This window comes from Hippopotamus amphibius, chromosome 4 (assembly GCF_030028045.1).
Source record: "Hippopotamus amphibius kiboko isolate mHipAmp2 chromosome 4, mHipAmp2.hap2, whole genome shotgun sequence".
NCBI classification, from domain to species: Eukaryota; Metazoa; Chordata; class Mammalia; order Artiodactyla; family Hippopotamidae; genus Hippopotamus; species Hippopotamus amphibius.
Window position 1 is genome coordinate 186,084,605 of NC_080189.1, and position 13,654 is coordinate 186,098,258.

The 13,654-nt window shown below is 47.1% G+C and overlaps 1 protein-coding gene across 18 annotated transcripts in view; it reads left to right on the top strand.

The window, feature by feature from the left end:
* KLC1 (kinesin light chain 1) overlaps positions 1 to 13,654 on the top strand; it is a 63,349-nt gene that overhangs the window by 42,947 nt on the left and 6,748 nt on the right. For 3 of the 18 annotated variants that reach the window (XM_057730341.1, XM_057730344.1, XM_057730342.1), the window contains exons 13-15: positions 2,304 to 2,465; positions 9,260 to 9,390; positions 13,426 to 13,492. In XM_057730341.1, coding sequence (XP_057586324.1) covers positions 2,304 to 2,465; positions 9,260 to 9,390; positions 13,426 to 13,492 — 360 coding nt within the window. Of the gene's footprint in view, positions 1 to 2,303; positions 2,466 to 7,106; positions 7,158 to 7,830; positions 8,420 to 9,259; positions 9,391 to 13,425; positions 13,493 to 13,654 lie in introns of those variants that run through there. The other 15 variants (XM_057730346.1, XM_057730347.1, XM_057730351.1 and 12 more) reach the window with 13 other exon arrangements.

The window sequence follows — 13,654 nt, forward strand, 5'->3', positions numbered from 1 at the left end:
TCCGGAAGTGAAGCATAGAATTGCTGTCTGATCCTGCAAGTCCACTCCTAGTTGTACTCCTGAGAGAGTGGGACACAGGTACTCAAAACAAATACAGCTGATTCTCATTATTCAGGTGCTTATGTTGTGTACAGTTGCTGTGAACACTGAAATAGCAAATACTGACCCATTGCTCCTGGGCACATACAGAGTTTGGTTCCTGCGAGCCTCTGGTCACATTTACATCAACCGATCAGTACAGAGCGTTGTCTTCGGTGTGTTTCTGTTTAAAGACACCATATTTAGTATATCTTGTGGATTCATATTTAGTATATGTTGTGAATTCAAGGCCAGCAGCACTGTAGGTCATGCCTGAGGGAGCTTATCTTTCTCCATAAGGCACTTCGGAGCCTTCTGCACTTAGGAAACCAGAGGATGCCAGTCAGCACTGCTCATGGGGGCCTTTTTAAACAGTGCAATCACGGATCAAAATGTGGAAAACACGGCACCAAATAATTTAGACTGGCGGGAGGACACTTGTTTACAGTATGAGATGAAACAAGAAAGCATAGTGTCACCGCGTACGATCTTAGCTGGGGATGTGCACGTTGGGCGACTTGAATTTTCCTCCAGTCGTGTGTGTCTGTGAATGACCACGAGAGCACCGCGAGTGTTGATTTGGGGATGACAAGTCCATTTCGGCCAGCAGGTGAATTAGCGCACGTGGCCTCCGTAAGCGATGAGGGTCACCTGCGCTTGTGCATGTACATTCGTGGCAGCGTTACCTTCAGTAGGCTGACGTACAGCCAGCCACACGTCCATCGTTGGGTGAGTGGGTACACGAGGTGGTATGTCCACGTGATGGAATATTACTTGGTAATAAAAAGGACTACAAGCACTTTCCTTCATCAACTGAGGTATTTTAGTTATGCTGAAATACAGTTTGTAAAGAACATACAGGAAAAAGGCTTCATTCTTGCCCTTTAATTACTAATGTTCAGAGTAAGGAGTTACTGTATTACTATGTATGTGTATGTATATAAAGTTGGCAGGTTTTGTTTTCTATTTATAGGACTGGAGGGGCAGGTATGGCTTTTTCCCCTGAATGGTGTATCCGTAGGCTATTATGCCGTTGTTGGTTTATGGCCACTTTTTGACTGGGTTTAAAGTTACCCATAGGTACCTTAGAACTTTTCTTCCTTCAAGAGAATCTGTGCAGAGGGATTAGAGAAGGCCCAGCAGAGGTGTTGTCAGCGCTGCTCTCCCAGCTCGTGCCCCTGCAGAAGCCCCTTGCTTGTGTCCTGTCGTCCTTCCTGCATCTTCTGTCTCCACGGGGCTGCTGTTCCGGGGGAGGTGGCCCTGGGTACGCGCCCTGGCATTCTGGCTCGGGGGGTCTGCGGTGCTCCTTGGCCGTCGGGCTTTGCGGTGAACCAGTGCCGCGTGGTGTTCACCCAGCCAGTGGCGCATGCAGGGTGAGGAGCTGCAGACGTTGAGAAAGGGGCACGGCCTGTGCTGTGCAGAGAACGGCCCCCCTGCCTGGGAGGGCCACGGTCTGCCTCACGTGCAAGTCACCGCAGCGCCTGGTCTGCCTGGGGATTGGGTCCTGAGGGGGACGCCGTGAGGGGCAGCGGACCTGCTGCACCTGGTCGTCAGGCGGCACTGAAATGCACGCGGAGGACGTCCTCTGGGGGCGTTAGCCGCTCAGATGTGCGTGGGGCGAAGGCTGAGGAACGAGGCGAGGGGCAGGAAAGCTTGCGCTGAAAATGCCTTTTGTGACTGAGTAGCTAATGTTTTGAAGTGTTATACTGAGAACAAAGTAATCCGTGAGTTTTCAGCCATGTACTTATTTTGGAGGCGTGGAACACCAGGCACTTAGTGTTAAAATGTTAAAAACTGGGCATTTTCCCAGCACCTTACCATGAAGCTTTCCAAACGAGAGAAGAGGTGAGAGGATTTTATACTCGTGTACCCGCCACCTGGATTCAGCCATGAGCATCTCTCCCATCTGTCATTCTCCAGTCCTTTTTGGGGGATGCCTTCCCACGTTGTAGACCTCAGTACACATCCTCCCAAGTACTTCAGCCTGCCCAGCATTACCCGGAGCTCCGTATTTGTTTATAGTTTTTTAAAACTTGAGGTAAAATTTACATGTGAAATGCACAAGTCTCAAGTGTACATTCCTGAGAATCACTGTTTTGATTTTCCCCTCCAGTGTTTGTTTAAGAACTTTTTTTTTTCCTGGTATACGTTTCATTATCTTAGAAATCCCTAATAAAATTTAAGTGCTGATGGATCAAACCCTTTTCCCCCTGCCTGGCTCGCAGGGTCTTGACAATGTTCACAAACAGAGAGTAGCTGAAGTGCTGAATGACCCTGAGAACATGGAGAAGCGGAGGAGCCGGGAGAGCCTCGGCGTGGACGCGGTCAAGTACGAGAGCGGCCCTGACGGAGGGGAGGAAGTGAGTATGAGCGTAGAGTGGAACGGGGTAAGTACAGTACACAGCGCGCCTGCCCCGCCCCGGCAGCGCCTGGGCCGCCTCCCACCTGGACCGCGGTCCAGCTTCTCCTGGCTTACCTGCTAGGCAGCCTACTTTTCTCAAATTAAGTACGAATTAAGCTTTTTGTAAGTTCTCATCTTCTGCTAATACCGAAGTCTGTTATTTGTTTGAAGTGGTAATTTTCTTCTTTTTAGGACTCCATGAAAGCTGTTTGGCTTAACTTTGAGCACTTAAATGCTGATTGAGTGTCCTGGTTATTAAAGCATAATCCATAATTTGGTTTTATTTTAATATTAGAATTAGTGTGGCAGATAACTAACTCGCTTTTTTAACTTACCCATTTTCATTGCTAACTTCAGTGCTCCTAATTTCACTGACGAGGCTGCTGTAGATTTTGTTAAAATTAATTTAAATACTTCAGAGCAAAATGGTGATTCAAACAGAATTGTCTGTAGATGAGAACAGGTCAGGAGCGAGAATGTTAGGGTGGCTGCTCTTCGTGTCCCAGCTCAGTGCACAGAGGGTCCAGCGGTCACCGCTGTCCACGGTTACCTGCCAGAGGCTTTTGGGTCCCGAACGTGTGCCCGTATTGGAAACATGTCACCTCTGTGGCCAAGTCCTGCCTCTGCCTCCGTGGAAATTCTTACCAGCGCTGTTTCTCCAGTGTTGCCAGAGAGCCTGTGGCCTTCTGGACATTTTCCTTCTAGTGAATTTTTGTAACATGTGGGTAAATCTTTGGACACTAAGCCGGTTGTTTTTGGAATTTTGCTTTTATGGGGGAGGATTGAATGCAGGATTTAGCTTTAACGCACTCAGGTGCACTGGTTTTTTTGAAGTCACATAATGCGATTTGATTAGTTGTAATTGTGCAGATGTTTTGCCAGCTAGTAGTTTGGAGCTTTCTTATAATCTATCTTTTTAAATCTGTTTATTCTTTGGGATTTTCTACAGCTGTAGCAATTTGGTAAGGATTAGCATTCTAGATGGACATCTTATACAAGACGTTCCTGGCCAGGCTTTCAGGGAGAACGCCTTTTTTGACTGTCTTTATCTGGCAGCTTCCTCGCTTTGGTGTTTTCTGTGCCAAGACAACCAATCAGCATCTGCTTTGACCACTTACCCTGTTGGGCAGTCGTCCAAAACGCAGTGACGACAGTGCAGCCCCAACTCGTGTCCATGTCCAGCCCGCACTGTGTACTGTACTCTCCCCGTGGTGGCTGTTGTCCGCGTGTTTTGTGTAGAGGGCCCTTCCCTTCTCTGGTCTTTAGAAGCCAGGGGGCAGGTTTGGATACTTTAGAGTGGAGTTCTGGAGGAGCTTTCTCTTGAGACAGTATTTCTAGGTCAATCTTTCTATGAAATCACATGATAATAAAATTATGGACACCTCAGAGTTCTATTACTGTCTTCAAGACTGAGACTCGGGGTGAGGGAGAGCTGCTTTCATTCCACCGTGGGGTGGGGGGAGGCAGTGGGAATCCTGGTGCGATGGGTAGAGGAAGGCGCCCCCCCCCCCCCCCCCCCAGCACCTGCTTGCTTTCCCTTCAGCTCACATTTCCTCTCTCACTGTGGACAGGCATCATTCAAGATGTGCAAACGCTGGGTTCTGTGTACCTTTTTACTTGACTTTTAGACACGAGCAGCTCTGCATCTTTGACCAAATCCACCCCAAGGCGCTTCGCTTGGCCGTGGGTTTGGTTGACAAAAAATCTAGATGGTAGGTCATCCAGTGCAGCGGTTCCGAAACTCACTTTGAGCAGCAGGAGGAACCCTCCCTTCAGATGAGGTCTTACGTGAAGCAGTGTGTAACTGGAGAACTGCTTGCGTTAACTGGTGAGGGACAGCCGAGAGCTGGCCCCTGGGGCCACTGCTCAGACCAGCCCCCGCCCCCTCCACAGTAGCCCTTGGCTCTCAGACTGGTTTCCTTTGGAAGCCCTGAGGTTCTGAGAAGGTAGTGTTGCTCCCCAACATTGGGCTTGAGTTTTACTTTCACAGCATACGTTTATGTTTTAAGAAGAGGCAGGAGAGGCAGTTTGCACCCTAGGTGCTCTTTAACTTCAGCTCTGTTGAGGTATAATTACGTGCCACCAGAGGAGCCCGTTTCAGGCCTCACCTGGGTTTAGATGCTCGCACGCTGCTGGCCCCACATTGTCTCTGTCCAGGTATGAGGATGACGTGTTCAGTGCCATGTCTGTGCGAGGGCAGATTTGCCTGGGATTACAAGGCAGGCAGATTTAGGAATTGTTGCTATTTGCAACCATTTTCCTGTTTGCATCAAGATTTTCTCAGTGTTATGCAGTCAAGATAAAAGAGAAATAAATTGGGAGTTGAGGTGGGTGCTGAGGCTGGACCTGTCTTGTAGCTTCACATTTCAGATCACAGGTTCTGAGAGGCAGCTACATTGTTCTTACGGGTTTACTTTATTATCGTAAGAACTTGTTAACACATGTATAATGAGAAAATGCTATTTAGATTTTATATTGGGGTTCTACATTAGATTTTAATTTTTTAAAAAAGGATTTCAGTGCTCTGTAAACAAAGTTTGGAAACCGCTACTGTAGGTAAAGCACTGAGCAGCTCTCTTCGGAAGACGGCAGGGAACAGGCATGCAGCCCTCACTTAGGTTTTGATGACCATTTCACAAGACACTACATGCAGGCTTTCTCAGGATAACATGGACCACAAAGGGCAGTGTGGTCAGAGACAAGACAGACTCGGTTATAGTAGTTATTCCCTGCAGGCACTGCAAGTCTCATTCATTACAGAACCGATGATCATATGCCATTAAAATAGAAGAAGCACAGGGCTACTGGACATATTCTAATTCATGTTAAGTTTCTGGATGAGATTCTTGACATGGTAGATAATTTGTTTAGGGAAGTATAATTTTGTTTTTTTTTTTAAATTAAAGTAATGTTATTTTATTAGTTGCCTATCAAATACATCATATTCAAAGCTGTTAAGGGGGCAGTGATCTGAATATATCTTAATATACTTATGGATTATATATTTTTTTACAAATATGCTGGAGGATGGTTTGTTAATATATATTAGAAGTCTCAGATATGTTCATATCCCTGGATCCAGTAGTTCTACTTCAAAGATTTCAACCTGAAGAAATAATGGAAGACATAATCAAAGATGTATTTATGAGACTGTTAAGGGATGAAGTATTCCTAAGACTCTGAACTTGCAATAGTAGAAAAACAAAGGAAAAATAAATCAAATTGTTAGCAGTGTTTACCTTTGAATTTAAATTTTTTATACCTATTGAAATATTCCAAATTTTTATAGGACAGGATATTACCTTTATAACATGAAAAAAACCCAACAATAAATGTAATTAAAAAATTCTCATCAGAGAAATCAGTTACTGAATCCTATGTAAAGTAATTTTGTTCTTTTTGTTACTTGAAGTTGTAAGTCCATCAAAGGTTATTTTTGTGTAAACTGTTCAGATCTAAAAGTCACAAGAAGGAAGTCTTATGGTCCTGCCTCTAAAGACGCAGATGTGCTGTGCACCGTGGTCCTTTCTGGGTGAAACTGGCTTCACGTTAACTGTGAGGCCCACGTGTGCCAGTCACTGGGTCCTGGGTCCCCACCAGGCCTTGGAGGAGCCTCGGGGCTGCACTGTCATTACGAAATTGCGTTTGCAGCTGTCCCACCAGGCCGCCGGGAAGCACCACACGTCTTACATTCTCATTGCAACCCCAGCTCCCAAAGTCAGCCTTCATCTGCTCTGGCCTTTCTGTTTTCCAAGTGCCAGTTCTCCACTGCGGTCCTTCAGAAGTGGCCCCCCCCATCCCCCTTCTTTTCATACTGCTCCTCATGTTAATATTTCTAAAAGCTTTTGATACTAAACTCTTTCCCAGGATTACTGGGAAGGAGCTATACTGTTAATTAGAAATAGTTTGTTTTATTTTTAAAAAACTACATTAGGAAGACAACTAGAATATACCAAAGAAAAACAATTTAAAAACACCAAATCACCTGAAACCCATAGATAAGAATTATACAGCAAGTAAATTATTAACCAATACGTTATACTGTTAATTTCTGTTCAGAAACCCACTTTTTTTTGATGCAGATATTTCATGGCAGTATAAAGATCTAGACTATTTTTAAAGTGTTGGAATGCAGTGAAACCTCCCAACCCTCAAGTCTGTATTGAGTAGAAATCCACCTTGTTTTGGGTGATTTTGTGCTGTCCTTCCCGATGGTTCTCACGGGCGAGGTTCCCAGGGGGTGAGAGCCAGAGGGGCGGGCAGACCTGCTTCCCTGCCCCCCCAGCCCCAGGTGCTGCTCCCCAAGCCCAGCCCAACCTGCCCTGCAGGGGTGGGAGGTGGGGGCGGGGAGCGAGAGTGAGTGTGTGTGTAAGTATATGAAACACTCTTGGAATCTGAGTGAAATCACTCTTCTGTATTCTGCTGAGTGTTCAGTACAGAAATATTATAAATAATACTACTGCAGTGTAGCACTGAATTTGGAAATGAACAGAAGGAGTTGTACTATTTATAGAATTATATTAACATTTTAACATTCTTTTTCTGAAGAGCAGCAAGAACTTGTGTTTTCTTGTCCTCCCAGCATTGGTGGGGAGTTGGTAACAAGTTTTATTTTTCCATTTTAAAGATGAGAAAGATGAAGCTCGGGCTGGTTAAATGACTTGCTCAGCGTCGCATGGTGAGTCAGCGCGGGCGGGCTCAGGTCCCCGTGGTCTGGGGCTTCCCATCTGCCAGGACCCAGGATGCGTTGCTGCTTCGGAAATCCATTTTCTGTAGTTACTTTCATTTTGGATTTATCAACTGCATGTTTAAAATGTGCTATAAACTTTAAAAGTCAGTGTTTCTTAAAATTTCTGAAATGTCTGAAATGTTGGTGTTTTTCAGAGAAAGTCCTGTCTGATTTCAGAGAGAGCTTTGTAGCTTAGGGTTGCAGAGGATTTCTGACAGTTAAAGCTTTAATGATTGCACTCTTCTTGTGCATAGCAGCGTCTTTCTTTTGGTCGCTGTTTTTTGCTTTGGAATCTCCTTATGTACAGTAACTTGAAAACCTTTTTATTGTAAGTATCAAGGAGATTTCTAGCATGGTGCTAGTCTGTGCTCTAAAAATGTTGAATTTTATTTTGATGATGATTAGGAGTGAGTAGTCTAGATTATGTAAAAGTTAACATAAGGTCCAGTACCTGTTTTATACGGGGCTGACAGAAGCAGGCAGAAGGTAATTCCAAATCCTAAAGCAGTGCTGCTAAGATTTTGTGACCTAGAAATACTGTAAGCCAAGCTGTGCTACGTGGAAACTGGCTCTTTTCTCATGCGTTTCACCTGGGCTTTCTCTCTCCGTTTCTGTCTAACAGGCCTAGCTGCCCTGTGTGACCCTCACACTGTCTCCTGCATGACGGGCGGCACCTCCTCCAGCTTTCCTTCTCCCTCCAGTGCTGACTGCTGTGTCTAGCCATCCCCTAGGATTCTTGTCAGAGCTGCACCTCTCTGTGACTGGCCATTCCTTTTGGTGCTGCTGTCCTTTGGGGGGTTCCTTATCTCTGTATACATGTAGCTTTGCCAGATATGTACTTAGTAATATAAACTGTATTAATAAAACCATTTACTGTGTAATACACAAGTTTAAAAACTAAGAGCGATTAGCTGTTCACGTCGGTAAGAGGTAGCTAGTAGTATCCCCCAGGTGTTACTGCAATGGCATGATGGTGACTGTGACACTAGCTAGGCTGTCAGAGTAGGGCATGTGCTGCTCCTGTTGCGCTTGGAGACCTGGTGGGACCACCCTGGGCTCTGGGCGCTCCCTTTAGGACCGTGCTCAAGTAGAGTTTGCTGTGTAGCGTTTGTGTGGAATTTTGGCAATTCTGCTTTTCTCTACTAATCTTTAAGTGTTCAGTGATTTGTGTATTTGTGTCTTTCTAACTATAATAAACTCACTCCAACTGACCTGTGTCTTGGTGTCTGTCTGCTTGGTAGAACTTCTCGCTCTTTCCATGGAATGCAGCATTGCCGTAGCTTCTAGAAGGGGCGGGGCTACTGTTAATCATACTAAAGTGATTCATTCTGAGAATAAAAGTTGCTCTATACACATTTTTTCACTCTGTGTATTTGATTTTCATATCCAAATACTGCCAAATGTTTCACTGATTAATGTCTGAATCAGTTATATGAAAGCTGAGCGCTCGTTTGCTTCCTGCAAGGCATCTAAGGGTTTTTAGTTATTTGTATAGAATGAGCGTTCTATTTCATTTTCCCGCTACTTTTATAATCAACATTTAATAAAACTGTCCTTTAAAACTTAAAGAAGAAACAGTGTATCTGCTGCATGTAGATGAAATTGTTAAAAGGAAGTTGCCTGTGTCAAATCCAAACGTTTCGGGTCCTGTATCATTTTGTGGACCAGATGCTTCTATATTCATTAAACATGCAGTTTGATTTTGGTGATACTCCTAGAAGCTGCCTTAATTTCCTTGAGACTTTTTGTGTATCTTTTGTTTCAAGACAGTAATATAATTCACTTTCCTCTGGGGATTTTATTACTTTGTCCGAATGAGCTTTTTCATGTTCATTGGATTTTCTCTAATGAAATTTAAAATGGACAGGTTTCTATTAAACGTGTATTTACACACATGGCAAATTGGTCGTTTCGGTAGGAATCACATTACCAGCAAGTCAGAGACTGTGAGGTCAACCACGATGTGAATTCTTGTTTTCATTCAGTTTTGCCTCTTGGGGGTTGGGAGGGAGAACCATCTGCAGCCTCACATTTGTTCACGTTTTTTTCAGGATGGCACTGGATCTTTAAAACGCAGTGGTTCCTTTAGCAAACTCCGGGCTTCAATTAGACGCAGCAGTGAGAAGCTGGTTAGGAAGCTGAAGGGAGGAAGTTCACGAGACAGTGAGCCAAAGAACCCTGGGTAACTATCTCCAGCCCTGCCCACCCGCGCGCACTCTCCTGCTCACCCTTCTCTGCGGCAGACTGGAGGACAGCATTCAGCCTGCTTCCCACATGGGAGTGATGGAAAGGTTTAGTAGCTGCACTCTAATTTTTTCCCAGGGTAGGTTGAGAAAAAATTGTGAAATTTCCTGTTTAGAGGCTAAAAGAGCTGAAGCCTTTAGAAGAAATTTATGGAATTCTTTGACTTTGTTACATGTTCCCAGGAAGCCTTAGCAGTGAAAAGTAGGGATTTAGTATTAAAATATTGAACATATTAAGTTGTTTTCTCTAAATATGCATGATTCATTTTTAAAACCAGCGTTAGTTTAAATCCTTTAGTTTTCATCTTTAAAATCACATGTCATCTATGACTATATTAAATCTCATCTTACAGGTATTACTATAGGAAGAAAAATGGTTTAAATAGAAGGATCACAATTTCAAGACTCATTACAACGAGTTTCTTTAGATTTAAAAAACCTTAGGTTTTGCGTGTGCTTAGAAAAGGGTTTCAGTCGTGAGTCTTTCAGGGTCTTTTGAACAATAACTTCTAAGTTGTCAAAGGAATTTGATTCTGAGCTATTCCTTGTCTTTTATAAGGTTCATCAGAGGAAGTGTTCTTTGTCCTTCTCTGTTAGTGTTAAAAAATCGCCCTGGTTTCTGGGTTATTTCTGGTGCAAATGGCTTCCTGTTTTTGGACGCGTTTCTCACAGAAACACTGTATTGTGTTGTCAGCTGTTCTGTGAAACTCAGGAACTCCCTAAAACAGTACCTGCTTTTTAAAGATGGATTCCTAGTGTGACTCTGTTTTAAAGTGCTTCGCTTCAAGTTCTGCAAGGATTCTCCTGTCTCGGGACTGAGACCGAGTCCCTTCGGGTGACATACGGGAACATAACGTATGCGCCTTTGCAGGTGCGCCCTTCGCTGTCTGCCAGGCCTGTCCCGGCTCACCCCTCTTGTCGTCCGTCGGGGTCTGGCTCCCGGGACCCCTGGTGTCGCCCAGGCCCGCCCTCCGGGGCACGCCTCGCGGGTGAGCTGAGGGGCCGGGCCCGCCCTTAGCTCTGCGCCCCCGTCCCCCCATCTCCGCTGGCGGAAAGACTTGCTTCCCGCTGCCTTTGAGGCGAGAAGAGCGGCTGGGTTTTTACGTGCCGCCGTGGGCCCGCTTCTCAGAACGGTGTGTCCAGTCGCGTTCCTGCAGAGGGCGCTGACGCGCCGCGCCGCTGCGGGCGGTGGGGTGGGGCGGGGCGGTGGGGGCGGGGCCGCTGCGGGCGCGCCCGCCCGGCGGAGCTGGCGCCGGGTGTGGAGGGAGTGCCGAGGTGCGTCGTCTGATTTCCAGAGCTGGAACGAGAGCCTGCTGCCTGCCCTCTGGTGTTTGGAAGGGGGAAGCCCTTTCTCACGGCCGCGAGGGTCTGAGCAGACGGCCGGCGCCCCCCGAGCGCTCCCGCGGCTCCGCTGAGGGCGGGCGGGCGCGTCTCGCGCTGTGCTGTGCGGGCCGCCGTCCGGTCCCGCCGGGGCCGGGGCCGCCGGCCGGAGCTTCGCGGTGTCTCGGGGCCTTCTGACGCAGAGCCCCGCGCCGCGGCGGAGCGCACGGCCTCTCGTTCCTCACGACTGCCTGTCGGTCCCACGTGCAGCGTGGGGACGTCCCCCAGTGCGCGCGCCCACGGCGCTGGCGTGCTCTGCCAGCCCGACCGATGACCCTGGCGAGGAACAGACCCACACTCGCTGCACTAACATTCTTCATAGATAATATTACTTGGGATGGTATCTTCCTGAACTGTTTGAAAAACTAAGTCATGTAGAACGTTTATCCCATCAAATGCAGAGAACAAAGTAATCTTCCCAGGGAAGAGGAACAGTCTTTGTTCACGGGACCAGCGGCTCTCGGGCTGGAGCGGGCCCCAGCCTCTGCAGGCTTCGTGAAGCAGACATCCCTGAGGTTCTGATGCAGGGGGGGGGGGGGGGAGGGGGTGAGTTTGCCTTTCTAGCAAGTTCCCAGGCAGCGCCAGTGCTGCTGGTCAGGCCACGCCGTGAGAGCCCCTGCAGTGGGCGTCCCAGGAGCAGGGTCCGCAGCGCAGGGGAGCGCGGGACTCCTCCGTGTTCTGGACACACGGGTTCGAGGCCGTGTGGGGGCGATCCGGACGTGTCATTGACCAGAGCACGCTGTTCTTTCACTTCATCTTGTAAAGAAAAGGAGGTTTGTGTCCCTTTCTTAGAAGAAGTTAGCTGGCCAATTGAATAACAGAATAATTAGCTGTGCCAGAATGTGATTCACTTGTGATTTGGCTTGGTTTTATCCTTTGTTCTTCAGTGGTTCTGGTTGGAGGAAAGCGTGTTCCGAGCTCTAGCAGCATTCGTGTGGGGCTCGTCGGGATGTTTTTATCTTGTCCTCGTTGGGAAATCTGGGGAGTGAGCTTTACTTGGGGGCAAGTCAGTTATGGTTTTGCTGTTGGTGTAGTTCAGTGCCCGTGGCGCTGCCGTGCGGCCGTGACCTGGGCCTTTGGTCCCTGCAGCTGGAGCCCCCGCGTGTGGGGGTGGCTGTGCTCAGCCTTCACCCCTGTGCTTCAGCCTTGCAGCCACGCCCTCAGCTTGCCAATGATAGTGGTCGCCGTTGATGTCGTAGGGGTTCAAGTTCAGATTTATTGATCCTATTATAAACATTATTTTAAATTTATTTTATTTTTGGCTGCGTCAGGTCTTAGTTGTGGCATGTGAGGTCTTTGTTGCGGCGTGTGGGATCCTCCACTGTGGCTAGGGCTCCTTGTTGCAGTTCGCGGGCTTCTCTCTAGTTGTGGTGCGAGGGCTCAGTTGCCCTGTGGCATGTGGGATCTTAGTTCCCCAATCAGGGATGGAACCCACGTCTCCTGTGGATTCTTAACCACTGGACCACCAGGGAGGTCACAAGATACACTTCTTAATTTAAAAGGTTTATTAAAAAATAATCCTTCATATTGGTTCTTTTAGCTTTATTCTTATTTTTTATATATTTATTTATTGGCTGCATTGGATCTTCGTTGCTGCATACAGGCTTTCTCTAGTTGCAGCGAGCAGAGGCTACTCTTCATTGCGGTGCGTGGGCTTCCCATTGTGGTGGCAGAGCACGGGCTCTAGGTGCGCGGGCTTCAGTAGTTGTGGCACACGGGCTTAGTTGCTCTGTGGCATGTGGGATCTTCCTGGACCAGGCGGATTCTTAACCACTGTGCCACCAGGGAAATCCAGGTTCTTTTAGCTTTAAAAGCTAAGGTGACTTTCTGCTTGAGGTCATCTGTGGTGGCAGTAGGCTATTACAGTAATTTTACGACTGTCTATAATTTCCATTTAGATTATAGGTAATTTGTAGGATATTTTATTAAGTATTTGAAGGGTATCAAATGGGAGAAAAAAGTAAATAATATGTTTAAATCACTTTTTTTTGTAAATGTAAAGCCATGAAATTTGTTATATATTTTGGTTTCTGAGCAGAGAAATACTAGCCTCAGAGCTTATTTTACTAGTAAAAGATTGTTTTTTCCTAGTTTTAATATAGCAAAATGTACAAAGTACAGACGCTATTTATGCATTTGATGTTAATAGTGAGCTCTGAGGGTCTCTTTGACACGGTCACGTGGTGGGGGTGAGTTTTATAGGCATCATCTCAGGAGGCTCCTCGGGCTCCCACGCGGGGTCAGCGAGTGGCACGGCAAAGCCTCGGCTGCTGCGGGGGACAGATTTTAAGAAGTGAAACTAACGACACTGGGGTTTATGTATGGTACTTTAAGAGAAACTTTTTGCTGAGAGAGATGCAAAGAAACGGCACCTTTTTCTACTGGGTGTGAAATACAGTAGATGTGGGGCATCCGTGTTAAGAGTTGGGTGGGTATCCCAGTCCCGGAGAGGTAAAGGCCTGCTCTCCGTTAGGGACGGTCCCAGGCCCCCGTGGTGACGGAGGCCTTGGAGGGGTGGCTTTGCTGTTCTCCCTGCTCCTGGTTGACTGATGCGCTGACGGTTTGTCCTTGCATGTCCGCCGGCCCGGGTGCAGCATGAGGCGCGCCAGTTCTCTGAATGTCCTTAACGTGGGTGGCAAGGCGGCCGAAGACCACTTCCAAGTAAGGAGTCCCGTCCCACTTAACACCCTTTACATGCTGGCTGGCCCGTTCCCGGGCACGGCCGCCGTTTCAGCAGAGCCTGTGAATAGTCCAGTATTTCTGATTCAAGGCAAACAGACGTCACGATGGTGCTTCCACAGTCAGCATGAACCTGGCTCTCTG